A 26,902-nucleotide genomic window follows, 5' to 3' on the forward strand; every position below is an offset into this window, starting at 1 on the left:
TAATTATTTGCAAAAAGAACTGAAACTGAAATTAAAAGTTGTAAAAAATTAATTTAATCACCTAACACATATACATGTATATCTTAATTTAAATAAAATTGTTTAATACTATTTTCAATACGATTGAATCCATGAAAGCAATATAATTAATAGATAATTTATTAAAATACGGAATATAAAAATATAAAAATATATTATTCAAAATAAAACAATTTTCGTTAATAGTTTTCAATCCAAATAATTAAATTTTCATTAAAATAACAAATAAATCAATTTGGGCAAGAAAGAGAATATATTCTTCTGCTCACTATTCATTTCTACAAAACACATGCTCTCTTCCTATTCCCTTTTCACCTGTCTTTTTCATCATCAGTTTAACCATCATCTCCTCCTTCATCTTTCTTCTCTCCATCTTTTCCTTCTTCTCCTTCTTGCCTTAGACTCAAAACTTGTAGGCTTTAACCATGTCGAAAACTTGTAGGCTTCAACATTCGTCTAATAACTCATTATAAAAATTTCAACTAACTAAAAATATTGCATTATTATCAATTAGGGATTTAGAGTTTAAAAATTACTTGAATATGAGCTTTTCCAAACCAATAGATTAAAATCAGAGATGGAGAGGGAAGAGAATGAAAACCTGGGGAAGTAAATCAAGCTCGCAAGCTAAATAAATTAGGCTCCAAATGCAGCTCCTAACCTTTTCTATCATACACATGAATCAATCAAACCAAACAATCATATCAATTAATCAACAAATCATTTTTTTTAGAAACAAATTTAATTAAGTGCAGTTTGGCATTACTTATTTGGGGTGATAAGTGATTTTTTAAAAATTTTGAGAAGCCCAACCCGTTTGGTAAATTGTAAGAAATCATTTATTATTAAAAATTGCTGTGAGAGAAAGCTATAAGGGAAAGCAGCTAATGAGGTGCTTTCATTTTCTGATTATGCAGGAATCAGTTTTGAAGAGGCGTTGGGTTTAATGATTATGCGGCAATCATTTTCTAATTACACGTAAAATCAATACCAACAACACTTTTGATAAAAATTTTACCAAACCCCAAACCACTTTCTCTCACAGTTGATTTCTCTCACAGCAAATCTGACAGCGATTATTTTCACAGCACAGCAATGCCAAATTGGCCTTAAGACAAATGCACAAACAAAGAGAGGAAAAGAAGTCCATCACAAAATTTAATCAACAAATCATAAATCCTAAATTCTAACAAATCAAATAATCATATATAGTCACCTAATCCAACAAATCATTATCCACACACAAAATCATCAATATTAATCCAATCCAATAAATCATTATCCACAAACAAAATCATCAACATTCATCCAATAACTCATCATAAAAATTTCAACTAATTAAAAATATTAGGAATTATCATCAAATAGGGATATATAGTTTAAAAATGACTTCAATATGAACACTAAAACACTTAATCAAAACAATAGACTCGTGTTTTGGAATAAGTCTATTGCATTATGTCATGGAATAGATGGCTTACTTGCAGCTTTATCATTTGACATGCCCTAAGAGAAATATATCACACAAAAATAAATACCAAATTAAATGGAACCTAAGAAACTATGAAGCTAATTTCTAGATATTTGTTTACCAAATTTCATACAATAATCCTCCACTTAAACTGATTGTTTACAACAATGCTAGGAATTTCTAGCTATTATTAATACCAACATGAATTTAGTGCAACTAAGACTAAAGAGAAGACTAAAGAGAAGATTAAAGAGAAGTATAGGTTATCACAGGATGAGAAGACTAAAGAGATAACAAAATTTTCATCACTATCTGAAATGCTACTCATATTTTTAACACCAACATGAATTTAGTTTTGTGTAAATAACTTCATAATCACAAATATCTATTATTCTATCAAGCAATTAACTTAATTCCATGTGTAAACAACTATATAGAGCATTGACTTTGAACCTTATTCATGTACTGGCCTTTGACCTAACTTCATAGGAACCAATCTCCTTGGCGGTTTGGACCACCTAGAGTGCAAGACTCCCAATCTCAAATCAATCCCTATTTGAATATTATGAGAATCTTGGTAAAATCTGTTGGCGTGACTTGTGGATATTGACTTACTTTCCTTACACACCAAGAATTCCTATTACAATTGTAATTGATTTACTTTAATTCCTAATTTCCTACTGCAAATAGATTTAGAAATTTATTATTTACTTGCTCATTCAGGTTTCGTTGTATTATAAATATGACCTCCTACAAGGAGAAGAATACATAGAAAATTCCCACAAACAAATATTCTCTCATAGTTTTCATATTTTAGCATGGTATCAGAGCCTAGTTCGATCTAGGGACCTGTGCTTGTGTTCTTCTTGAAATTTAAGTGCTCTTCTCCCCCCTTGAGAGGGGGGGAGGGGGAGTGAAAGGGATATGTTTATTGACCTATCCCAATTACCTTGACATATTTCCATGAAGATGTTGCTTATTTCTTGACTCCGACGACCCCTTCTTTTCAAGGGGAGAGGAGGATTGAAGAGAAGTTGTGTCTGAGTGAATTAGCTAAAGTTTATATGGAAGAATTTATTGTTGCCATTGTCTCTACTGCCGTGCTCACAGGGTTTCTGTGTTCTGTCTTATCTACAGCCGTGCTCACAGGGTTTCTGTGTTTTGCTATGTGCCCTATTTTTTAGGGTTTGCTCTTGTGTTTCCGCTGTGAACTTTGTTTTAGTTTGTCACTGGTTTCACTCGTGGTTGATTAAAAGATCTTCTATACAATTGGTGCTTCTCAAGTATGGTGTCCTGTGACTCGCTTGTCAAGTTGGGCCTGCGAAATATCTTTGCCCAACTTGAGGGGGAGTGTTGGCGAGTCCTTATTTCATAAGAATTTTGGTTACTTACCAATTATATTTTGTCCTATTGTAATAGATATTATTTTATTTAGTGTTATGGGGGTTGATGATTTTTTCAACCCTCATGGAGGTAGCACCACCGACTCATTCTCTCATTCTCCACCAACCATCGTTGAGTTGAGTGCCCAGATGGCTCCGCTCCTACAGATGCAGACTTTGACCCCGAACCCGACCCCGACTCCAAAGACGACCCCGACCTCGACTTCGAAGACGACCACGACCCCGACCCCGACCCCGACTCCGAAGACGACTCCGACCCCGACCCCGACTCCGAAGACGACCCCCACCCCGATCCGAAGACGACCCCGACCCCGAATTTGTCTATGATTCAGACCCTGATCCTGATTTCGACTCCGACTCCGGCCTCGACTCAGGCTCAGATTCCGATCCCAATTCTTACTCAACCTGTATCCTATGCATCTTCTGCTGCACAGATTATGACTTCTCGACTAACGACCCCGACACATTAACCAGATTGCGCATTTTGTGAAATCCGAGGATCAATTGGCGGATATTTTGACAAAGACGATTTCCAATAAAGCATTCCACAATTCACTAGATCAGTTGGGCATTGGCGACATCTATGCACCAACGTGAGGGGGAGTGTTGGCGTGACTTGTGGATATTGACTTACTTTCCTTACACACCAAGAATTCCTATTATAATTGTAATTGATTTACTTTAATTCCTGATTTCCTACTGCAAATAGATTTAGAAATTTATTATTTACTTGCTCATTCATGTTTCGTTGTATTATAAATATGACCTCCTACAAGGAGAAGAATACACAAAAAATTCCCACAAACAAATATTCTCTCATAATTTTCATATTTTAGCAAAATCCAATCAACGTTAAGAACATTTGACTCCACTCATTAAATATCTTTGCTTCTTATTTTGGCTTTTATTAATGAATCAAGAAAACATTGGACTCCACTCATTAAATAACTCAAATTAGACTCATTATTTAATAGTCAACAGTACACATTTTGCCCTCTACAAAATCAGGTCCACAGTGAACCGATCCAACAGAAGAATGCATGCCCTGACCACAACCATTCCAATAAGTTCAAGAGTATACCATTTGGGCACACCAAGAATGGCGGCATCTGGAAAGGCTCAAATGGGTTTTTGATTTTGTATTTTCTATAACAAAACTTTTAAAATGGAAATCAAGATTTCTAACTAAAATAAATTTTTACAAAATACAAAAGGAAAAACCAAAGACAAAACTATAAATGATAATCACGGTGCTTTAATTGTCTGTAATCACTAATGCTGCAAATTATCAAACTTTTCATAAACAACAGTCTAAACAATGACTTCCAAAATCTCAAAAACAGAAATGAAATAGTTGAACTACAAATTTACCATGCAACATAACTTCTGCCTTTAGAAATTAGAAACTGATAAACTTACATTTGACATGTCACAACTATATGATAAAACTGGCAATCCCAATGTATGAAACAGAGTAAATCATTTAACATTCAGCCATGATAGTATATAAGAATTAAAGACAGTGCACATTACAGAAGTTTGGTTAACAAAAAAAAAAATAACATGCGAAGTTCATAAATTTTCTTTTAAAAAAATTACTAAAGCTTGAAGATGTCTGGTTCATAACCATAGTGAAAATTTTAATATAACACATACTCATTTCATCAATTCAATAAAAAAAAAACAATCCTACCACATATCCAAATCATAATTTCAATGAAAAAAAGAACTCTATACAGATACTATTCTCAACATTCAGCCATGATAGTATATAAGAATTAAAGACAATGCACATTACAAAAGTTTGGTTAACAAAAAAAAATAACATGTGAAGTTCATAAATTTTCTTTAAAAAAAATTACTAAAGCTTGAAGATGTTTGGTTCATAACCATAGTGAAAATTTTAATATAACACATACTCAGTTCATCAATTGAATCAAAAATCAATCCTACCACATATCCAAATCATAATTTCAATGGAAAAAAGAACTCTATACAGATACTATTCTCCTCTATGTTTCTCTCTCCATCAGTCATCAACGTCATTAAACTTATTTTATATTTGCCTGTATTCACAAAAACACAGGGGTTCGAATCTATATTCTAACAACAATTAACAAAGCTCAATAACTCAAAACATTCAAAACATTCAACAACATGCTCAGATGTTTCAATTTATTGCTCTACCCTAAAATTAACCTCGGCAAAACACCCAAAAGATTCAACAACATACTCAGATATTAGAGGGTTTAGGGTTAGAAAGCTCTTTTTTTTAAAAATAAAAATAAAAATTATCAAACAATATAATTGATAAACCCAAATAACATGATTATTAACTCATAGATTGACAAAACCCCCAATAATAAAAAAGGAAAAAGACAATGAATGAAAATCAAATTCAATAGAGGTTAAGATAAAAGAACTAACCACAGAAGCAGGGGATTAAGAAAACACGGATGAAAGATCAGAGGCTAAGGCCAGGCGAGTAGCAGACGGAGATGAGTTTAGATGGAGATTGATCTTCAAATCGAAAATGAAGAAGGCAAGGAGTCGGTGAACAATGAAAACCAAAACTGATGGTCTGGGCAGATGGCTCTGTAAAAAAGTCAAAGCCTCCAGATGTAGACATCGAAGAACCAACCCAGCTCTCCCATCTTTACCCTTGAAGCTGTCGAACCAGCTAGTTGAAATCAAACCAGATGCCTCTGAAGAAGAAACAGCCGCATAGTTAGATTCGAAGGAAAAAGGGGGCAAAATAGGGAAAACACAAAACAATCAGCCAAGAGTAAAATCGTAATTTTCTGTGCAAGAAAAGAGAAGAAGGTGGTTGAACAGTTAAAAATAAAGGTATTTTTGTAAATTCACTGTATTTAACAACAGTGATCAGTTAGGTTGGGTTTGAGTACATATAGAATTTCTATTGTCTTCTGGTACTCATTATTTCTCTCTACAAATTTCCTTAGTTATATAACAATTTATAAATTCGTCAAAATTTCATATTAAATCATTGTAAGTGGAAGACAACATCAGTGTGATTCCGTAAAAGATCGGCTTCTATTTTGGTCCAAGTTCATGTAGTTTTTCCATTTAAAAAATGAACTCTTACACGGGCCGTGTTGTTCGCAGACAGTCGCCTCAAATTGGGCCTAAAGGCTGACTCTCCCTTCCTCATCTGGAAAGGGTTAGTTTAATTGGGCCATACCCGACCCGCTGGGAACCTCACCTGCAAAGAGCAGTCGAGTGTAGTCGAAACCAAAACTCAGCCGAAACCTCTCTTCACATCCGCACACCTTTCCCTCTTCTGTTTGGCCAGCGAGAAAATCCATGCCTCCGAGAGCCAGAGACAAGCAGAAGGCCCCCGCGCCGCAGCCGCCTCCGCCTTCACTCGAAGATCTTTTCGCCTCTCTTAATAGGCACATCGAGCGATCTGAATTCGAAGAAGCCGTCAGAGTTGCAGATCAAGGTTAATTTAATTTCGTATTTTTCCCCCGAATTTTGAAATTTCATTTTTCATTACATTACGTAATTTTGATTTTCGAAATGAATTGCAGTTCTCTCAATTTCCCGTGGCGATGAGGACGCGATTCGGTGCAAGGTCGTGGCCTTGGTCAAGGCCGATGACGTTGATGGCGCCCTTTCCACAATTCGATCTTCTAAGAGTCCTCCTGCGGATTTCAGATTCTTCGAGGTTTAGTAACCTCAACCACTCCGTAGCAGTTAGCTGTATATCTTTATGCATATTTGTGTGTGTAAATGTTGGTTTATTATTGAGACACTTTCGCTGCATTGTATTATTCGGACAATTATCGTACTGATATGATAAAAATTTTCAGGGGTGCAGTTGTGTGAATGTGCATGAGAATATTAATCGAGGTCTGGTTCAGATTTCACACGAGAATGTCTTTAGAAAGTTAGAATTGTGATTATTTTGTTGAGCTGCAATTCTATTTTGTTTGCATGATGAATACTTGTACCTTGGTCCGAAATGTTTAGGAAATAAAGTAAAATAACGGCCAGTTATGTATGCTCAACAAAATTATCACAATTCTAACTTTCTAAAGACATTATCGTGTGCCGAAATGTTTAGGAAATAAAGTAAAATAACGGCAGGTTATGCATGCTCAACAAAATTATCACAATTCTAACTTTCTAAAGACATTCTCGTGTGCTGAAATGTTTAGGAAATAAAGTAAAATAATGGCAGGTTATGTATGCTTACAAGATGTGGGTTGGTGCTTTGTTCAGTTGAGTTGAATAAACATAGAAGTCCTCTTCAGACGGTTGCAGGTTCTGTGTTTTTTTTATTGCTGGGACAGTCGGGAGATTGAATATTTCCCAGAAATTAAGTATGAGTGTTTCTGTTCTTAGGTTTGTGCTTTCTTGTGATGCATGATTTGCAATTGTTTTTACTAAAAGGAATTTATTCAAAGTTGAAAACCAATTAGCATGTTTGTCTATTTTTCTTCTTCTTCTTCTGTTTGCACATTATTAAATGCCTGCTCTCTTACTCAATAAGTGGTTATTCTGATAAAAACAATGTTACATGATGCATCCCACTTATCTGAAGGATTTCCATTATCGAATTTATCCAATGGTCCTGGTTGCATGTTACTTGTGTATAATACTGTAAATACATACATGATGTCTCTCATTAATGTTCTTTTCTACTTTTTCTATTCCTAAATAGGCGTACTGCTTATACAGACAAAACAAGTTAGATGAAGCTCTTCAGTCCTTGAAAAGCCAAGAGAGAAGTTCTGCAACCATGTTATTAGAATCCCAGATATTATTTCGCTTAAACAAGATGGATGCTTGCATTGATATATATCAGAACCTTCCGAAGCCCAAGATTGAGTCTGTAGAGGTAAATTCTGTAGCTGGTTTGGTTGCAGCTGGGAGGGCTTCTGAAGTGAAACGCATGATGGACAAACTTGGGGTTAAAGCAAATAACAGCTTTGAGCTAGCATACAACACTGCCTGTTCTCTCATTGAACTGAATAAGTACACAGATGCTGAACAGCTCCTGCTTGTAGCCAGAAGGTAAAATGCCATTTTTGTTTATTGAAATTGATGATACAAATCAAGTCATATTCTACTTACTGAGGAGATATTTTCAGGAAGTAACGGCTTTGTATTATGTTTATTAGTATTATTTCTCACTCTTTAATTTTTATTGTAACATTTTAAACTTTTGGGTGGGCATCATTTTTTTTTTCATTTATTTGACTTTTATTATTATTTTTTTTTTATAAAGACTATCTCTTAATGAAAAATTTAGCCCAATGGATTTACTAGACAGCATTAAGGCATACAGACTTATCCTCTCAACTCAACCTAGCGTCACAACTGCTTAAGGTTTGCTGTGTGGATCATGTTTTTTCTCCACTAAGCCCTTTATAAAGACTTAATTTATGTTCAAATGTTGATTATGCCCTTCCTCATCAATTATTTTTGTATGTTAGTTTGACATCACCCTTTAATGATGTCCTTAAAACCACAAATCAGTTTATTACCAAGCACCCTTTATTTGTATTTATGCCATCTCACCTATTCTGCTAAAAAAACTATTGTGTTAAAATGAGAATGAACTGGTGGAAGTAATGCACTTGGTTTCTCAGAATTGGCCAGGAAACAATGGTCTCCGATAACTTCCCTGAAGACGAAATAGAAAATGAACTGGCGCCGATATCTGTCCAGTTGGCTTATGTTCAGCAGGTAATTTTGTACTCATTTCTGTACTTGTTGCAAAGTTGAAAATTCAATAGCCATTAATGCAAATTAGCTTCTTCCAACAGCTTCTTGGGCACAAACAAGAGGCCATTGAAGCTTACACGGACGTTATTAAACAAGATCTGGCAGATGAGTTATCACTTGCTGTGGCAGTCAACAACCTCATTGCTTTGAGAGGTCCAAGAGATGTTTCTGATGGCCTAAGGAAATTTGATCGACTAAGAGAAAAAGACAAACAAAACTTCCACCTTGCTCCTGGAGTAGACTTGAAGCTTTTTTCAAAACAAAGAGAATCAATATATGTGAATCGGGTCCTTTTACTTCTCCATGCAAATAAAATGGATCAGGTCTTTCTGTTAGCTCTTTATGATTTTCAAGTACTATACAGTGAATATATAACAAAAGTAAGCCGTTGTGGGTGCCCCAGCTCCCCTTGCTGACATCTATTTATTGCTGAAAATTTCCAGGCTCGAGAACTTGTTGCTGCACTGCCAGACATGTTTCCTGACAGTGTGACGCCTGCATTACTTCAGGCTGCAGTTTTTGTAAGAGAAAACAAGGCTGGGAAAGCTGAAGACATTTTAGGGCAGTTTTCAGAGAAGTTTCCTGACAAGTCCAAGGTTGTTCTCCTGGCGAGGGCACAGGTTGCAGCTGCTGCTGGCCATCCTCATATTGCAGCTGAGTCCCTTGCTAAGATACCTGATATCCAGCACATGCCTGCAACTGTTGCTACTCTTGTGTCTCTTAAAGAGCGTGCCGGCGACATTGATGGTGCAGCTGCCGTGCTTGATGCTGCAATCAACTGGTGGTCAAATGCCATGACTGAGGACAACAAACTTACTGTTTTAATGCAAGAGGCTGCTTCCTTCAAGCTCAGGCATGGCCGAGAAGAGGATGCTGCCCGTCTATATGAGGAGCTTGTGAAAAGCCATGGAAGTGTGGAAGCATTGGTTGGGCTTGTAACTACAGTTGCTCGTGTGGATGTTAAGAAAGCAGAAGCTTATGAAAAGAAGCTGAAACCTTTACCAGGTTTGAAGGCTGTCGATGTGAATAGTTTGGAGAAGACATCTGGGGCTAAACATGATGAGGGAATTTCTCATGTTAGGATCACTGAGACATATGAAGAGGGGAAGAGTAAGGCCAAGTCAAAGAAAAAGAGAAAGAGAAAGCCAAAGTATCCTAAAGGGTTTGACCCTGCAAACCCAGGGCCACCACCAGATCCAGAAAGGTGGCTCCCCAAGAGAGAAAGGTCAAGCTACAGGCCTAAGAGAAAGGATAAGAGAGCGGCTCAGGTAAGAGGCTCTCAGGGTTCCGTAGCTAGAGATAAACATGAAGCTGGTGCCACATCCAACACTTCAAATTCAAAATCAAACCAAACAACTACCTCCAAAGGAGCCTCTCAGAATGCAGTTGCAGAGCCATCCAAGCCTTCTTCATCTAAGTCGAGAAAAAAGTCTAGGAACTAGCTTAAAGGATCCAATTTTTTGGTTGGTTTCTCTTTTTAAATGTTGCAGAATTTTAGATTATTATTTAATTTTGGTTCCCTAGTGACTAAACTGAGATTTGGTAGTTAATGTTCGGCCTTTTTGCTGCTTACTTCTGATTCATGACAATAAAAAACGAAATAGTTTGATAGCGAAATTGTTTCAGACTTTGACTCTGAAATTCAGCTGTTCTATTGATAATTTCTCTTGTTTATTCCAACTCTCTCTCTCTCTCTCTCATGCGTTATATGCAGTGTAAATGTACCAGAAATGACACAAGCATTTTTGGTGCTTCAACGGAGAATGGACTTGTTTATTGGCATAAAATGTGAGATGCCTTGTATCTATGGATTTCCTTGAGAGATGCGTGGAGAGGAGGAGCATCTTCTTTGAGAACTCCACCAAGTTATGAAGAATTCTTGGCACTTGGGCTTCATGCACTGTGTTCTGTTTGCTTGAGAATAAAATATTCTATATTTATTTATATGCTTTAATTTTTGCTCTTTTAAGTGAAGATCAATCATAATGACCAATCAACAAAAAAAATAATATCTGTACAGTCCCTTTGATCTTGGCTCAAAACCTCCTAGAACACGTTGATTTGAGTAAATAATGCACGTATCACATTGTATACCACATTTCACATAAAGATTCTCCTCTTAATTATACAAAACCCAACGTAGTTTAGTTATATCTGGTTAGACTATATACAACTAAGTTATTAAGCGTGTACTCTATTTTCAAACCCCACCTATGAGAGCAACGGATCCGAATTCATTAAAAAAATACCTCAGGAATAAATAAAGAAACAAATAAATTAATTAAAGGAGAAAATGGTTTTTTTTTTTTAAAGGTCCTAACTTCTGGAAGGGATTTGCTCAAAAGAAGAAAAAAAAACTTCTGAAAGGGGGTTATGAAAAAAGAAGAAGCAAAAAACCTTGCGGAAGGGGTTATTTATGACCCAGAAGAGAAAAGGACTTGCGAAAGGGGTTTTATATGATCAAGGGGACAAAACGAAGAAGAAAAAACTTGTGAAAGAAGTCGAATTCGGATTATCCTGAAGCCAACGAAGCCTAATCAAATCTACCACGCGTAAAAGTGGGTCCCGGTCACACGTCACCAAACCCTGACCGCTTGGACACAAAGACCCAAACACAACTCTACCAACGCATTCCCAAACATACACAACCTCCTCTATCTTCCCTCTCCAACTCACACTCACCCACCAAACCGTAAATCCACAATGACCCATTTACCCTCCACACGATCGAGATCAGACGGCCACAAATACAAGTCCAAGTTCAAATCTAAATCCTACAAAACAAAAGAATAGATTAAGAAACAATAGTTTTTAGCTCATGTGACTAAGAATATTATTTTTTGACTTGAAGAGGCAAAGTTTTCTAGGTTTGATTTTCTATCCCGCCAATCGTTTGTCTGAAAGAAAATATATAATATGTAACAATTCACAAATGGTTGGAAAATTATGCCAATTGGCCCTCCCATATGTATCAATTTAGTTCCGGCCCTAACCACAGTCCCGTGTTAGAATATCACAATATCGTTTGTGTTAGAAATAAATAAAAAATAAAAAAAAGTGAGTGATTAATTTAGTTAAAAGTTAATTTAAAGGTTAGGGGGGAGAGACTTGAAATGGGCGAGGGAAGGCTCTTGTGGCTTGTGCTCTTCAGAATCAGAGCGAAACAACAAGAATTTATTCTCCCGCCATAACCGACACGTGTCCTTCTCCCCACGTCCCTCTGTCCTAAATTGGACAATTCACCGTTACCCTTCACTTTATCTCTCTTTTTTCAATATTTTTCTCGGGCTTTTACTATTTCTTTAGTTTTATTCAATTTTCTCGGCGTTTCTCGTCCTCGTCTCCCTCTCGTCCTCTCTCTCTCTCTCTCTCTCTCTCTCTCCCTTTCTCTCTGTGTCTCTCTCCCTGAACTCGATCGACAAGCGCTCGTCCTCTATTCGGATCGATTCCCACCTCAGGAAAAGACCAAAATCTCTTAAACACTAGAGTTTCCGTCGAATCGAACAAAAAGTTTTTATCTTTTTCTTCTTCTTCTGTGAGGGTTCCGTACCAAGAGGCTTGGCTTTGTCGATTGCGTTCGTATGTGCAAATTAGGGTTGTGGTAATTGTTTCGATTCGTTTTTTATTCATTTGATTATCCCTCGTATTATTAAATTCTGCTTTCATTCTGTTAAAATATTGCTACTTTGATCTGTTCTATATTCAATATTTGTTTTCCTTGTTTCGTATAAACCCTAGGTTAGTTGAGTAAAAAAATTTTAAAAAAGAGTAAATTCTTTGATTCGTATCCTGTAGATAAATTTCGGTACCTTTGTTTTCATTTTCGTTTCCTTCTAGCTGCTTTTAGGTTCTTCTCAAGAAACTCCGTGAAATTTTTGGGCGTCGTTTTAGTTTGCCATCAGAAATTGAGGGTTTGCTTGTTAGATCTTCCCCTTGTTTCTTTCCAGAGAAAACCAACAAAAAAAAAAAAAAAAAAGAGAGAGAAAAAGTGTTTAGGATATCTAGGGTTTGTGTATAGTCGAGAAATTGGGTTGTGGTGTATATTCAATGGCCTTGAATTTTTCCTATCGACCAATCTTTCCCGGACATCTGTCTGAGGACAATTTGGTTTCACCAATGAGGATTGCCAATGGGTACCTCGTGGAGGGTATGCCAGAAAGGAATGGAGATGGTTTCGGTAGGCCATGGCATTCGAACAGGCAAGTGGAAGATTTCTTTGATAGATGTGATAGGGGCGGCTTACAGGACCCAGTTTCAAATGACATTCTCGATCTTTTGCCTTCGGACCCTTTCGGCATGGATATGAGTACCACGTTTACGGCGATATCGGGCTGGCTTGAGGATTTGGAAGTGGACTATGGTGGTTACGGAAGGCACCATGTGGGGACAAGTAATGGTAATTATGAACTTTTTGCAGGATTGAATTTTTTTTGGAATAATGCTATGAGGTTCCACGCGTTCCCTGGGAATATTGGGGTTGATCACAAGTCTAATGTAGCAAATGGATTTGCTGGGTGTTCAAAAGAGAAGGGCGTTGGTGATGCCTCCTGCCATGGTGGTTTCGGATCAGCTTGTGTGGTGGCTGACATTTTGAATTTTGGCAATGAAAGTTGTGGGTTTTCCAATCAGAAAAATGTAGAGTTTCAGGATGGAAATGGGATTTTAACTGATCAAGATGGAGATAGAGGAACTCCTCCTTGTGCTTTGATGTTTGCCCTTGGTTATCTGGGTGTACGGGATCTCTTTGCTGTAGAAAAAGTTTGCAGGTCTCTCCGTTCTACTGTTCGCGGTGACCCCCTTTTGTGGAGAAGTATTCACATAGATCAACCATTGAATGAGAAGATTACCGATGATATTCTTTTGCAGTTAACGAACAGGGCTCAAGGAAGTCTGCAGTGCTTGAGCCTGGTGGAGTGCTCTAAGATCACTGATGATGGTCTGAAGCGTGTGCTTGAAAGTAATCCTAGGCTAGCCAAGGTTAGTATGACTTTTATCATTGATGGCTTATGGACTGACTCCTAAATGTTTGGTCCGTTTTACCTTAACTGTTGTCAGTGTTTTATTAATTATTGTCTCTTTATAGGAAGTATATTTTTCCAGACCACATTTCTCTAAAAGAAATCATTTTTTTGTTATTAATGTTCTACCTTAGACTTCATGGTCTTTGTGCTCAAAGTGACTTTCTGTTTACAGTTTGTTGCTGAGATATTTTATATTTTCTTTTATCTATAAAATGCAGCTTAGTCCCCCTAGAGGTGGTTATCCTCTGTTCTTTGCGTTGATGAAGTTGGAATCGTAGTTTTTGCTATGCGTAATACTTAATTTAGAGTAATTGCTCTCGCAAGTTGTTCAGATGATAGGTCGTGGTATCTTTTGCCTGCAAGTTTTTCTTTTACCAATGGATGTGATACACTTTTTAACCAATGGTTAGTTATATTTTCAAGCAAATGTGCCTGCATTCTACCTCTACATGAATGTACAGTTAGGAATAGAGATCCACTCATTTCTTGTTGACAGTGTCATATCTTAACCCCAATATGATAGTAAGCTTGAAGTAAACTAAATCGAATAAATCCCTAGCCGAGTTTACTTTTTCCCCTTCCCTATTCTGGATTTGAAGGTTTAATCTCATTTTTTAATGTTTTGACTTTTGAGTAATCTGTTCATGACCAAATTTGAAGGTCAAATCTCATTTGTTAATGTTTTGAGTCATCTGTTCATGACTAGATTAAATGGAGTTGTTACAAGACATACATGGAAGATATACCAAACTAAGATCTTGTTGCTAATTTGCGTTTGGCTTAGCAGTTATTCAATGGAACAAACCAAGAAGTAGCGTACTATCCTAATGCTCTGACGACTGTTTTGGGTTGTGTTTTATTCTCTATTTTCTCTCCCATTCTTTTTCTGTATCTTGCTCCTTACGGTTTGAAACCCCATTAGCCATTCTGGCACTGAATTTTTTTGGTAGCTCAGGTTTCCTTATGCCTAAATCCAGAACCTCTTTTTTTCTGCTCAATTCACTCTATCATTCTTTATGAGAATGGAGTACTTTCTTCTAGTTCTACGTAATGGTTTTGTTAATTGAATGACCTTCCTAAGCATTTCCTTCATTTATGCAGTTGAGTGTGCCTGGGTGTACTAAACTCAGTATTGAGGGCATCGTGAATAACTTAAAGGCTTTCAAGTCTAAGGGTGCACAAGATCTGAAGCATTTACGAATTGGTGGACTCTATGGTGTGACACAGCAGCATTTTGAAGAGCTGAAATTTTTGTTGGGCACTGATAGCCAAATGAAGCAGAATCCCCGAAAGCTGCATTTTTATCACAGAGGGAACTTTTATCTGCCCAATGATGATGATAGCGACATTGATATTGAAATGTGCCCTAGATGTCAGAACCTGAGGCTGGTTTATGATTGCCCTGCTGAGGTTTGTCCAGGGAAAAGACATCCAACTCAGGTATGCAGGGCTTGCACACTTTGCATAGGGAGGTGTGTTCAGTGTGGTCGGTGCATTACTGATGATGAGTATGAGGAAACATTTTGTCTGGAAAAGCTTTGCTCAGATTGTGGGAAGAGGCATAAGTCTCAAGAGAGGCAGGATAGAAAGTATGGTCCATCCAAGTCTGTCATTCTCCATGAACAGAATTATGGCTTTGGTCAACATGGCTAGATACTGTTGGTTTTGTAAATCTGTTGGTTTCATGTTATGGACGAGAAAATTGCAAGTGGTAACTAGGGCATCTGACCAAGAAAAATCATGACAAACTTTAAGATTATGGTTCCTTTACCTCGTATCGCTTGGTCAAGTGACTTTGTTGGGTCTAGCCCTATTGGTTGACTTCAACTTTGGTTGTTTGTATCTCATCTGAAGCTCTGAGCCCACTGCTATTGCTTCAAGATGAATAGAAAAAAAAATATTGTAAAAAATAAAAACAAAGGAGATGGAAATTTGAGGGATGAAGGATCATTATAAGCAAAGTTCTGCATCCATCATCCGGGGCATGAAGTTTTGTTAATGGTGATTCTTTTTGTTGGCTCTGGCACGAATAAAAGTTTTATGAGTTTGTTGGGTGATTCGCCTGTGAATATTAGGCTGTGAAGTTTGTTGGCATCTGACTCAGATGTGAGGTAGCCTACCAGCACATTCAACAGTAGGAGTAACTAATTGTAAAGAGCAAAGTGGAAAGGTGACTTATTTGTTGTACTATGCACTTGCCATCGTTCTCCATAAACTCTTTGCTGGCCTGTGGAAGCACTCATTTGCTGCCTTGAAGCGGTGTTGTGTTGATTGTTCCAGTCATGTGATGAATTATGTCTATCGATCAGTGTTCCAGCTGTGCAGCGGTTTATGAAGATTGCTGTTCTAGTGGCAGTGTCATCTGTGACTCGCTATTTGGGTTAAAGCCCCATGCAGAGGACCGCTCCTCTTCTACCTGGCTTATATACTCTGATATTTTTCCAGTGTCATTTTTAATGTCATTTCCTGGCTTCGTTCATGCTTAGTGCCATGGATGTAGCTATGAATGTTTCCTTCAACGGAAACACTTAGTTTGATTTCAAATGGGAATTGTATTATTTTCAAATGGGAATTGTACCATGTTATTTCTTTCGAGGAGGGTTTTGTTGGTTTCAGTTATGGTTACTGGCAGTTAAAACTCTGTGCATTGAGCACAAGTTATGTATGCTTCTTTTGATGCATCTGAATGTTGTAAAATGTACTTGATAAGCAGTTTGTGCTTTTAATTTCGAGTGGACAAAGCTATTGCATAAACTTTTTGAGCATGCGTGCAGTCACACATTTAAAACTTATTCAATCAGACCACAAGCTCCTTGCATTGTTGATCTAATATTTGTATTGTGGCATTGTTGATCTAATATTTAAGACTTCATTCCTCGACTTTATTCTGCAAAGCATGGCAGATGAGTATGTTTTGTGACTTTGTTCGACTTTGAAGTGGATGGTGCATGTTTGTCTGTCCTAAGTCCTGACTTGATGGGCAGTCATTTTTATTGAAAGGGTTTTTTTCACTCTGTTTATACCAAAATGAACAGCCAATAAGGACCAGACACGTGGACAAGATTGGGCCTGACCATGGTATGTCTTCGGCACCCTGCCTATCGATTCATCGATTAGGGCAACCCCTTTTCTCCGGATACGTGGCAGGCCCACAATCGATGTCTACAGTCCCACATCGAAAATCTACACAACTTACACACCTCCCAAGGTTTATAAAAGAAGCACAATTCCCCAAAATGGAGGTAATCAGAATTTATGGCATACTGCCTATTGATCTGTCAGTTCAATCTTGCTAAATCCATACTTACTTAAGCATCGGTGAGTCTTCGGCCGGTACTACACCGGTGCCTAAAGGTCTTACCGAGCGTGTGTTATCTTGCAGATAACGTGCTCTATCGAGGCCCAAAAGCATACCGAATGCCCAACATCACTAAGTTGAGCAGAAAAGTACCGAACCATTTTTATGCATCAACAGTTTGGTGCCATCTGTGGGAAGCGAAGAAGATCTGAATCAACCCACCATCCCTAGAACACATGGGGACCACTTCAGTACCAGTATTTCGGCCCAAAGAGGGGTTACCGTTCGGAAGGCAGGGTGGAGCTAGCCCAGCGCTGCCCCCATGCACTCCGTTCGGCAATTCGCTCATTATGCAACTCACCGTTGAAGCCGAGCTTTTGCCCCAAATCACTATTCTTCGGCAGGACATGGCTAAGTTGCAAGAACATAACAACCTCATTTCGTCCAAAGTGGATGAACCCATCAGTTGCTCAATCAACAGCAAACGTAGAATATCCAAACCACCCAATCTTCCCAGAGTCAGCAGAAGAAGGGCAGGAAAGGGGCAAAGGCAACGCCTGCGCCCTCCAAGCAGTTGGTAGTTCCAGCACCCAGAGATCAACCCCATCTACCGAAGAAAGTTTATGCCGATTGCCGTCATCGTCTTAACGACAAGGAGGTCGACAGACAGCGATCTCCGATCAGAGTCAATGCTCGACTTCGAGACTCACGATTGAAGGTTTTGGGAGGTAAGTCACCGATTCGGAAAGTTCGGGGCTTACAATCCACCGCCGAATCAGACTCTGAGTATGTCTCTTCCAATACTAGCGAGTCTACCTACCGTTCGGCAACGCCAACGAGGTACTTGGAGACCAGGCCGGTAAGCCCACAGAGATGTTCAGAGGACTTTGGCTCCTAGGAAATACCTAGCCGAGATCCCGTCGTTCGACTCCTGTTTCAAAAAGTCCAGAAGATGGAAAACGACTGAGTTCGTTCTTAGGAACCGGACTGGGGAAAGCTTCAGCCAGGACCATTTACGGAACGAATCAAGCGCTCACTGCAGGACAGAGACATACAGCCTCTACGTATACCGTTCTAAACCGGGGTGGAAGACCCCTTAACGCATCTCCATTCCTTCCAATCAGCAATAGGATGCAAGGGACTCAGCGACGAAGGGCAATGCCTGCTATTTCCGTCCGCGCTTACGGGGGCAGCATTGAATTGGTTCTACCGTCTGGAGCCAGGAACGGTAAACTTCTTCGACGAGTTAAAGCAGATTTTCCTTAACCACTTTATGATTCAGACAGACCGTCTGTATTCTGCCGATGATCTGTACACGATTCGGCAAAGAGAAGATGAGCCTTTGAGAGAATATGCTGCACACTTCAGTCACGAGTACTCGAGGTGTCCAGAAACGGACGACAGGGTAGCCTACGGCACCTTCAAGAGTGGCCTTAGGTCCTCACACTTTCGATACCTCGTGCACAGTAGCAACTGGCGCACCTATGACGAGCTGATGAAGCAAGTGGCAATTCATGCCAAGGCCAAGTATTTCAACTCAAAGTCCGAGCCTTTGGCTAGGCAAGAAGAACCAGCGTTGAAGAGTTACCTCGGGCAAGACTCTCCGTATGCCCCTAGAAGAACTGGTGAATCCTCGGCAGGGCACAAATGGAAAGATGACCGAAACGCTCAGCAGGGGCACTCAAAGAAAGGAAAAGGAAAATACAGTCGCAACGACCACCGAGCGCCCTTACCGAATTACGACCACAGTCAGGAAGTATTCACCCTGCTGAATACCACCTACGAGGCCGTTTTGATTAACGAAAACGAGATAATACCCAAGTTGAACCACTGAAAGTCCAATCAGCAGGACAATCGGGATACCAGCAAATTCTGCCGATACCACCAGCACAACAGTCATAACACTGAGGAGTGCATAAGCCTGAGGAAAATCGTCGAACGTTTAATTCGGGAAGAGAAGCTGGATCAGTACATCGCCATACCATTGTAGGCACCTGTCCCGAACGCAAATAGCCAGATAAATATGATCAGCACCATCAATGGAGGTCCCACACTGGCGGGTATGTCCAATCGATCGGTAAAGCAATATGTACGGGCTGCGCACTACCCTCAAGTCTTCGGCATAGAAGCTGATCGGCACCACAAGGTTCCAAAGGTAGGGTGGGAACCCATCACATTTTGTGAAGAAGAGGAAGAAGGGATCCTTTACCCCCATGATGACACGATGATCATTCGAGCTAAAATCGCCGACTACGATGTAGGACGGGTACTGATCGACCCTAGAAGTTAGGTAAATGTAATTTTGGCAGATACTTTCAGAGGAATGGGAATAGCCGATAGCCAGGTAATCGACAGATAACACCACTACTTAGTTTCTCCGGGGATCTGGTCCAGCCAGTCAACAGTGTTAGTCTACCTATTGTCTTCGGCGTTGCCCCTCGGAAATCAATGACCTATGACTAATTTCTTATCGTCGACTACCCAATGGCATATAAAGTCATAGTCGGACGAACAACACTTACCGGAATCAAAGCGCACCTGTCCCCCCATATGTTGTTGATGAAATTCCCAATGTGCAACGGCACAGGCGCCATCAGAGGAGACCAACTCAGTGCATGGACGTGCAATGCAACGACACTAAAGTCAGAAGCCACTAAACCTCCCAAGGAGACCATGTCTGTCTTGGGGGCACCGAACGATAACAGGCCCATTGACGACCCAAGGGACGAAACTCCAACACCGCAGGCACAACCCGCCGAAGAACTGGAAACAGTGATACTGGACGAAGAGCAACCTGATCGGTGCGTCAAGATTGGCACCCCACTCGCCCCGTCTCTACGGACGCAGTTTATCGAGTTCCTACGGCACTGTGCCGAGGTTTTAGCCTGGTTTTATGATGACATGCCAGACATATCCCCTTAGGTCATCAGCCACAAGCTCAGCATCTCCCCCGCCTACAAACCTGTGTGACAGAAGAGCCGTTTGTACGATGTCGAATGGTACAAAGCCATGCGTATCGAGGTTGACAAACTAAAAGCCATCGGCTTTATCAGTGAAGCAACGTACCATGTATGGCTAGCAAACTCTGTAATGGTACGCAAGGCGAAAGGTGGGTGGCGAATGCGCCAAGACTATACTGACCTGAACAAAGCCTGTCCGAATGATGGCTTCCCGTTGCCCCGGATTGACCAGCTCGTGGACGCAACTGCCGGTCATGAGCTGCTGAGCTTTATGGACGCCTATTCGGGATACAACCAGATATTCATGAACCCTGCCGATAGCGAGCATACGTCATTCATCACTGACCGTGGATTGTACCGTTACAATGTCATGCTGTTCGGCCTGAAGAACGCGGGGACAACATACCAAAGGCTTGTTAACCAAAGTTTTGCTGAACATATCGGCAGCATCATGGAAGTGTACGTCGACGATATATTGGTAAAAATTCGAACGACAGGGGAGCACCTAGACAACTTGGCCCTCATGTTCGGTATACTAAAGGATTACCGAATGAGACTAAACCCAACGAAGTGCGTCTTCAGTGCGTCTTCGGGTAAGTTTCTCAGTTTCATGATTAGTCAGAGAGGGATCGAAGCAAATCCCGAGAAAATCAAGGCAATAATCGACATGAAAATGCCGAAGACACAGAAGGACATTCAGAGCCTTATCGGGCGAGTCGCGGCATTAACACGCTTCATTTCCAAGGCTACCGATAAGTGCGTACCTTTCTTTAAAGCCTTGAATGAGGGCAAACAACATATCACATGGACTGCCGAATGCGATAAAGCATTTCAAGACTTAAAGAACTACATTAGCAAGGCACTGCTATTGTCAAAACCACTTCCTGGGGAAGTTTTATTTCTCTACCTTTCGATATTCAACACTACCGTCAGCTCGGTGTTGATACGGAAACTAGAGAAGGCAGAATTACCGATTTTCTATGTCAGTAAGGCACTCCAAAGCGCAGAGCTTCGATATCCTCCCATGGAATAGCTAGCCTTGGCTCTCGTAGTCTCAGCTCGAAGACTTCGCCCATACTTCCAAGCACACGAAATTACAGTCTTAACCAATCAACCGCTTCGACAAGTACTCCAAAAACCAGAAACATTCGGCTGATTGATCAAATGAGTAATTGAGTTAGGAGAGTTTGACATACAGTTCAAACCAAGACCCGTGGAGAAAGGGCAGGCCGTCGCTGACTTCATCTCCGAGCTTACACCTTCCGTGGCACAGGAGCTAGCCAGTTCAGACGCTGATGCCGGGGACCCAGGAAAGTAGAGTGCCGAACACTTCGACCCTTCCGTTACCGTATGGATTCTGCATGTTGACGGCTTGGCAAATCAATAAGGTTGTGGAACTGGTTTGGTGTTAACTACTCCAGACGGAGCCAAGGTCGAATATGCCCTCCGATTTAACTTCAGAACCTCCAACAACGAGGCTGAGCATGAAGCTCTTTTGGCTGGCCTTTGGCTAGCCAAGAGCATGAGAGCAAAACAAATCAGCATTCACAGTGACTCCCAGCTTATAGTGAATCAAATAACGGCAGACTTAGCATCTAGGGATGCCTCCATGACAGCCTACCTATCAACAACACACCGACTCCTCAAAACATTTCAGACTTACGAGATTCGACAGATCCCTAGGATGGAAAACAGTAATGCCGATGCACTGGCATGACTAGTTTCGGCAAAGGTCGGCAGAAAGGTGCCAGTGGAGATCCTATCTCAAGCTAGCACGACAACTTCCGAGGTATGTACCATATGGTATGAAAACACGTGGATGTCTCCCATCTACGGTTTCCTAACAAACGGTACACTGCCCTCTGACAAGTCATAGGCCCGAAAGTTGTGGTACCGATCGGCAAGATACACAGTTATCAATGACGTCCTCTACAAATGCGGCTCTACTACGTCGTATCTGAAATGCATCACCACCGAAAAAAGGGACTACGTCCTTCGGAAAATCCACGGGAGCGTATGTGCTGACCATTCTGGATCCCGATCGCTCGCACATAAGGCCTTTCGGCACAGGTATTATTGGCCGACTATGCACCAGGACACAAACACACTAGTAAAGAGGTGCGACAAATGCCAACACTTCATAACATACCTTACATCCCTACCGAGCCTTTAACACCGATCGTAATCCCATGACCTTTCGCCCAATGGGGACTGGACTTGATCGGTCCAATGCCGCAAGGCAAATGCCAGGTCAAGTATGCTGTGGTTGCTGTGGACTATTTCACCAAATGGGTGAAGGCCGAAGCTCTGGCAACCATAACAGCAGCTAGGATGGAAGACTTCATCTGGACTCACATTTGCTGCCGATTTGGTATCCCTTATGCAATCATCACCGATTATGGTAGGCAGTTCGACTTGGAACTCTTTAAGCAGTTTTGCATTCGCCTCAAGATCAATTTGTTCTTCGATTCGCCAGCTCACCCCCAATCGAACGGTCAAGTCGAAGTAATAAACAAATCATTAAGAAACTGCTGAAACGGCAGCTTGACAAAGCCAAGGGAGCTTGGCCGGAGAAACTTCTAGAAGCACTATAGAGCATTCGGACATCCTACCGAACGTCAACCGGATAAACCTCCTTCTCTCTCGCCTTCGGTTCGGAAGCCATGGTCCCCGTGGAGATCGGCGAGCCCTCTTACCGAACGGAAGGCTTCACTCTGAAGGTGAACGAGGAAGCACTCGCACTAAGCCTTGACTTGATCGAAGAACGCCGAGCACAAGCCAACCTTCGGAATGAGGCATACAAACAACGAGTCTCTCGATATTACGACTCAAGGCTTAGAACCCGCACTTTCCGAATTAGGGATTGGGTCATGTGAAAAGTCTCTCTGGCAACCAAGAATCCCACTGAAAGGACCCTTAGACCTTCCTAGGAGGAACCTTATAAGATCATCGGCATCTTTCGATCGGGAACCTATCGGCTAAGAGACTCCAACGGCAAAACCCTCAGTCATCCTTGGAACGTAGAACATTTGAAATACTATTTTAAATGAAGTCACTTAGCCTACGGCAGGACAAAAATGTAATACAATGAACCTGGAATCATGCATTCGGCAGCGGTTAATGAAAAAGCCTTCGGCTTATACATATTCACAACCTTCGGTGTGTTTATTTATTTTTCGTTAATTAAAAAGATACGGTAGGGACCATCGGTCATGCATTACCCTACGCTTATAAATTAAACTTTTGTTTAGCCTACGGCAGAAGATAGGCTTGAGTTCAATACTACCGATCCCATCTGCACTCGCAATTTGCCAAATTGAAGAAAGTTCTTTATTCATATATATATATGATTAGCCTTCGGCAATTAAAAATACTTAAGTCTTAGGGGTTCGCTTGACAATCACTTTTACTTTGCTTTCAGCATTAAAATGATTAAGCCCTAGTCCCTTACCGATTAAAGACTCACTTGTAGTGATATCTAAAAATTGGTAGCCCTCGGCGACAATAAAGAATACAGAAATGGTAAAAAACATAAATTATCGAAATGATCAAAAGCAAGTAAATATCCAAATATATTAAGAGATGCCCTCGGCATCAAGGTGTTCGGGATAAGTTGCCTTATGGCAAATACAGAGAAAATAAACACAAGACTACAGAGCAAATTAAGCGGCAGCCCTCTCGCCAGCAACATCAGCAAGATCCTCTTCGGCAACATCGGGGCCCTCGACAGCAAAGGCCGCCTCTGGAGCAGCCTCCCCTCATATTCTTCGATCATCTCCTCGGTGATGCCCTCCGGTAGAGGAGGAGGATCGGCAATGAAGTTGAGGTTTAGCTTTCGCCCGGGGTTGTACCGTTTGAAGGAGATCCGCCATCTCTGAGCCCACCTCACTGTCTAACAGGACAGTGAACTCATCGGATGAACGGTAGCCCCTTATCGCCTCCTGAACGACAGCTCCGAAGCTTTCGCCCGCTAAGATTCCTTCAGCGCCACTTGCACAGCGGCCTTTGCCTCTTCGACAAACCTCGCCGCTGACACCGCGGTCTCCAGAGCCACTCTCATCTCTGTCAGCTTTGCCTCCGAAGCTTTAACTTGCTGTTCGGCAGCTTGTTTGTCCTTCAGCAGGTGAGCGTGGTCCTGAAGAGCTTTGCCTGCCTCGGCAACCTTTGCACGACCATCCTCAGAAACCTTCTTGGCGCGCTTGGCAACAGTGATGGCTCGCTTCACGCACAGCCACATGTCTATCGACGCCTGGAAAATAAAGTAAAGGTCAGAAAAAGTCTGAAAGCGAACGACAGCCATACATAGGGATCAAGAAATTTACCGAGGCCTGGAGACGGAAGGCACGGCCGGCTTCTTCCCGAAGGAGCTTCTTCGGCAGCACCTCGATCTCCGACAATTCCATTTGCGAACCAAGGATCATATGGTTGGCAAACTGGACCGTCTTCGAAGGGCAGGCAATGTTGATAGGTTCGGCAGGGCCCTCGTCATCTTTGACGGAAAAGATAGCCTTCGGCATGTCCGATTGCCAACCGTGCTTGTGCACAGGATCGGCGTCAAGGTCCACCGTGAACTGCCGTTTCCCGGGCGCCTTGGAAGCCGTGTCCTCAGTAGGCTACCCACGCTTCTGTGTTGAGTCAGCCCCGGTAGTTTTCTTCTACAGATAGCTCTCAACGACCAGATGTGGAGGCCTCTGATTGATGATTGGTATGCTCCTCTGATACCCGAGTGTCCCCCACCTGGAACTCGCAGTGTTGGCCCATGCCGAAATGACTACCGTCACGGTATACCATAACCAACGACACTGGCTGCCTTGTCATAAACCCTTTCCCAATGCCGCGGGTAGGAACAGAACTTGGACATTCACCGAGTATTTCGACATCGGTATCTTCTCCGCCCTCGGCATCGAGGCTCGTGGCCTCGCTATTTGTATCAAACAGGTCGTTTGATGAGTCCCTATCGAACGCATTGGGCTCACTCTCAAATAGTGACTTGCTATTGGACATCTACAAAACACAGAAAAGGAAACTAAGGGCCATGCAAAAGACTAGCCTACCGATCCCTGCATCACTAGCTATGGCAACTGGATTACCGAACGGAACCCTACTTAATGGTCAGTCTAGTTCATGCCAAGGAAGGACGTGCACAGAGTAAGAGTATCAAATAAGAGTGCCGAACGGTACCTTATCTCAAGCTTTGAAGGAAGAATAGTGAACTGGACTGCCGATCACCTTTGTCGGAAATCGCCTTACTGCTGATTGACTTCATTGGAAATCGCCTTGACTACCAACTGTTTGCTCAGAAATCGCCTTGGTTGTCGTTAACTCTCGCAGGAAATCGTCTCAGCATAGCTCTCGCTTCACTCACAAATGCAAAGTGAGTTTCTCTTCCGGAGTCACCCTTATTTATAGGGCAAGGGTTCGCAACGGTACGCCTCGAAAAACCAAACGGCTCATTAATGCGCCGCTCCGCATGAATGGACACGCCACGTGTCGTTCGCTCTGTGGATGATCTGATAGCACGAGGGCGCAGAAGACGAAGCGCCCTTCAGTCCCATCACTCCTCGTTTGAAGCGACCTTCTGAATCCCCAGACGTCTGCTTCCGAATGAAGACGCACGGAGGGGCCAGGATTAAGCCCCTCCATTTGCTAAATTACTGAACGGTAGGACAACATTTTGATCACCGAAGAAAATATCAAGTCCCCACCCAAGAACTCTCAGATGAGAACTTAGGGGACTCCTGTTTATACCAAAATGAACAGCCAATGAGGACCAGACACGTGGACAAGATTGGGCCTGACCATGGTCTGTCTTCGGCACCCTGCCTACCGATTCATCGATTAGGGCAACCCCCTTTCTTCGGACACGTGGTAGGCCCACAATCGATGTCTACAGTCCCACATCGAAAATCTACACAACTTGCACACCTCCCAAGGTTTATAAAAGAAGCACAATTCTCGAAAATGGAGGTAATCAGAACTTACGGCATACTGCCTATTGATCTGTCAGTTTAATCTTGCTAAATCCGTACTTACTTAAGCATCGGAGAGCCTTCAGCTGGTACCACACCAGTGCCTAAAGGTCTTACCGAGTGTGTGTTATCTTGCAGATCACATGCTCTACCGAGGCCCAAAAGCATACCGAAGGCCCAACATCACTAAGTTGAGCAGAAAAGTACTGAATCATTTTTACGCATCAACACACTCCAAACTCGATGTTCGTTAACTAAGCACAAACTCTTTGTTATCAAACAAACTCCTTTTTCGTTCCCTTGTACAGCCCATACCAGGCTGTTTAATTATGTGTTCTTTGCAGTGTATAGGAATGAGTTAAGCCAATGCATATAAATAGACAGGCCGGGCTCATCCTTTTATGTTGAGGTCGGTGCAAGTCTGTCTATGATTAAGAGTATAGGTGGTGTTGAAGCTGGCTTATTCATGCTAGTCATCATAGAGCTACGAGTCAGAACAATGTTCACCAACTCTTTTATAGTAATCTTGTTCATATATCGAAAAGCTTTTGAATATGAGTTTTTAATTGTTATATTAAAGTGTTTTGTTGTTTCCTCCCCAAGGCAGCATTCTTCCTCTCTTCTTCAAAGGCTCTTTTTAGAAACGAGAATGCAAACTTCGGAAAAAAGTGGTTTTTAAGTTATCAAGTCACCATCCAAAACCATAAGTCACGTTTTCAATGCCCCTCTCTCTAGCACTTCAGAAATCTGCTGTGCTGAGAATGAGAGACATTCATGGCATGCATGGTCCAAGTCCCAGCACATCAAAGACAATGATTATATGCTCGCATTTTTTTCCTGTGCTAACTCTGCTATCAGATTCTCTTGCCAGTGGCATTTTGGTTCCTGCAAATCTTCATTTTGCATACATGTCTTTTGACGAATCGTTAACCAAATCTTGCCCTCTCTCATCTGGCTTCTTGAATAATTATGTACCATGTGAAGGAA

At 41.2% G+C, this 26,902-nt stretch overlaps 2 protein-coding genes and 1 long non-coding RNA gene across 3 annotated transcripts; 2 read left to right on the top strand and 1 right to left on the bottom strand.

The window, feature by feature from the left end:
• Positions 1-286: 286 nt before the first annotated feature.
• Positions 287-5,617, bottom strand: LOC117615807. The gene is made up of 3 exons (XR_004584063.1): positions 5,341-5,617; positions 641-705; positions 287-495 (listed from the first exon to the last, which is right to left on the bottom strand). It is a non-coding gene; the product is annotated as an uncharacterized LOC117615807 (long non-coding RNA).
• A 368-nt stretch (positions 5,618-5,985) lies between these two features.
• LOC117612215 (signal recognition particle subunit SRP72-like) lies at positions 5,986-10,347 on the top strand. Its single transcript, XM_034340980.1, has 6 exons — positions 5,986-6,376; positions 6,465-6,601; positions 7,601-7,953; positions 8,532-8,628; positions 8,709-8,990; positions 9,111-10,347. The coding sequence occupies exons 1-6, from the start codon at positions 6,238-6,240 to the stop codon at positions 10,107-10,109; spliced, it is 2,007 nt and encodes a 668-aa protein (XP_034196871.1). The 5' UTR covers positions 5,986-6,237; the 3' UTR covers positions 10,110-10,347.
• Positions 10,348-11,947: 1,600 nt separating this feature from the next.
• Positions 11,948-16,453, top strand: LOC117637922 (F-box protein SKIP14). The gene is made up of 2 exons (XM_034372979.1): positions 11,948-13,644; positions 14,790-16,453. The coding sequence occupies exons 1-2, from the start codon at positions 12,715-12,717 to the stop codon at positions 15,339-15,341; spliced, it is 1,482 nt and encodes a 493-aa protein (XP_034228870.1). The 5' UTR covers positions 11,948-12,714; the 3' UTR covers positions 15,342-16,453.
• Positions 16,454-26,902: the final 10,449 nt, after the last annotated feature.

This window comes from Prunus dulcis, chromosome 1 (assembly GCF_902201215.1).
Source record: "Prunus dulcis chromosome 1, ALMONDv2, whole genome shotgun sequence".
In the NCBI taxonomy this organism is placed as follows: domain Eukaryota; kingdom Viridiplantae; phylum Streptophyta; class Magnoliopsida; order Rosales; family Rosaceae; genus Prunus; species Prunus dulcis.

What these genes read in the sequence shown, in the direction of transcription:
- LOC117612215 (XM_034340980.1), top strand. Translation starts at nt 6,238, where the DNA reads ATGCCTCCGAGAGCCAGAGACAAGCAGAAGGCCCCCGCGCCGCAGCCG. An exon ending in CGGATTTCAGATTCTTCGAG is followed by an intron (nt 6,602 to 7,600) that starts GTTTAGTAACCT and finishes ATTCCTAAATAG; the next exon opens with GCGTACTGCTTATACAGACA. An exon ending in CTCCTGCTTGTAGCCAGAAG is followed by an intron (nt 7,954 to 8,531) that starts GTAAAATGCCAT and finishes TTGGTTTCTCAG; the next exon opens with AATTGGCCAGGAAACAATGG.
- LOC117637922 (XM_034372979.1), top strand. Translation starts at nt 12,715, where the DNA reads ATGGCCTTGAATTTTTCCTATCGACCAATCTTTCCCGGACATCTGTCT. An exon ending in GTAATCCTAGGCTAGCCAAG is followed by an intron (nt 13,645 to 14,789) that starts GTTAGTATGACT and finishes TCATTTATGCAG; the next exon opens with TTGAGTGTGCCTGGGTGTAC.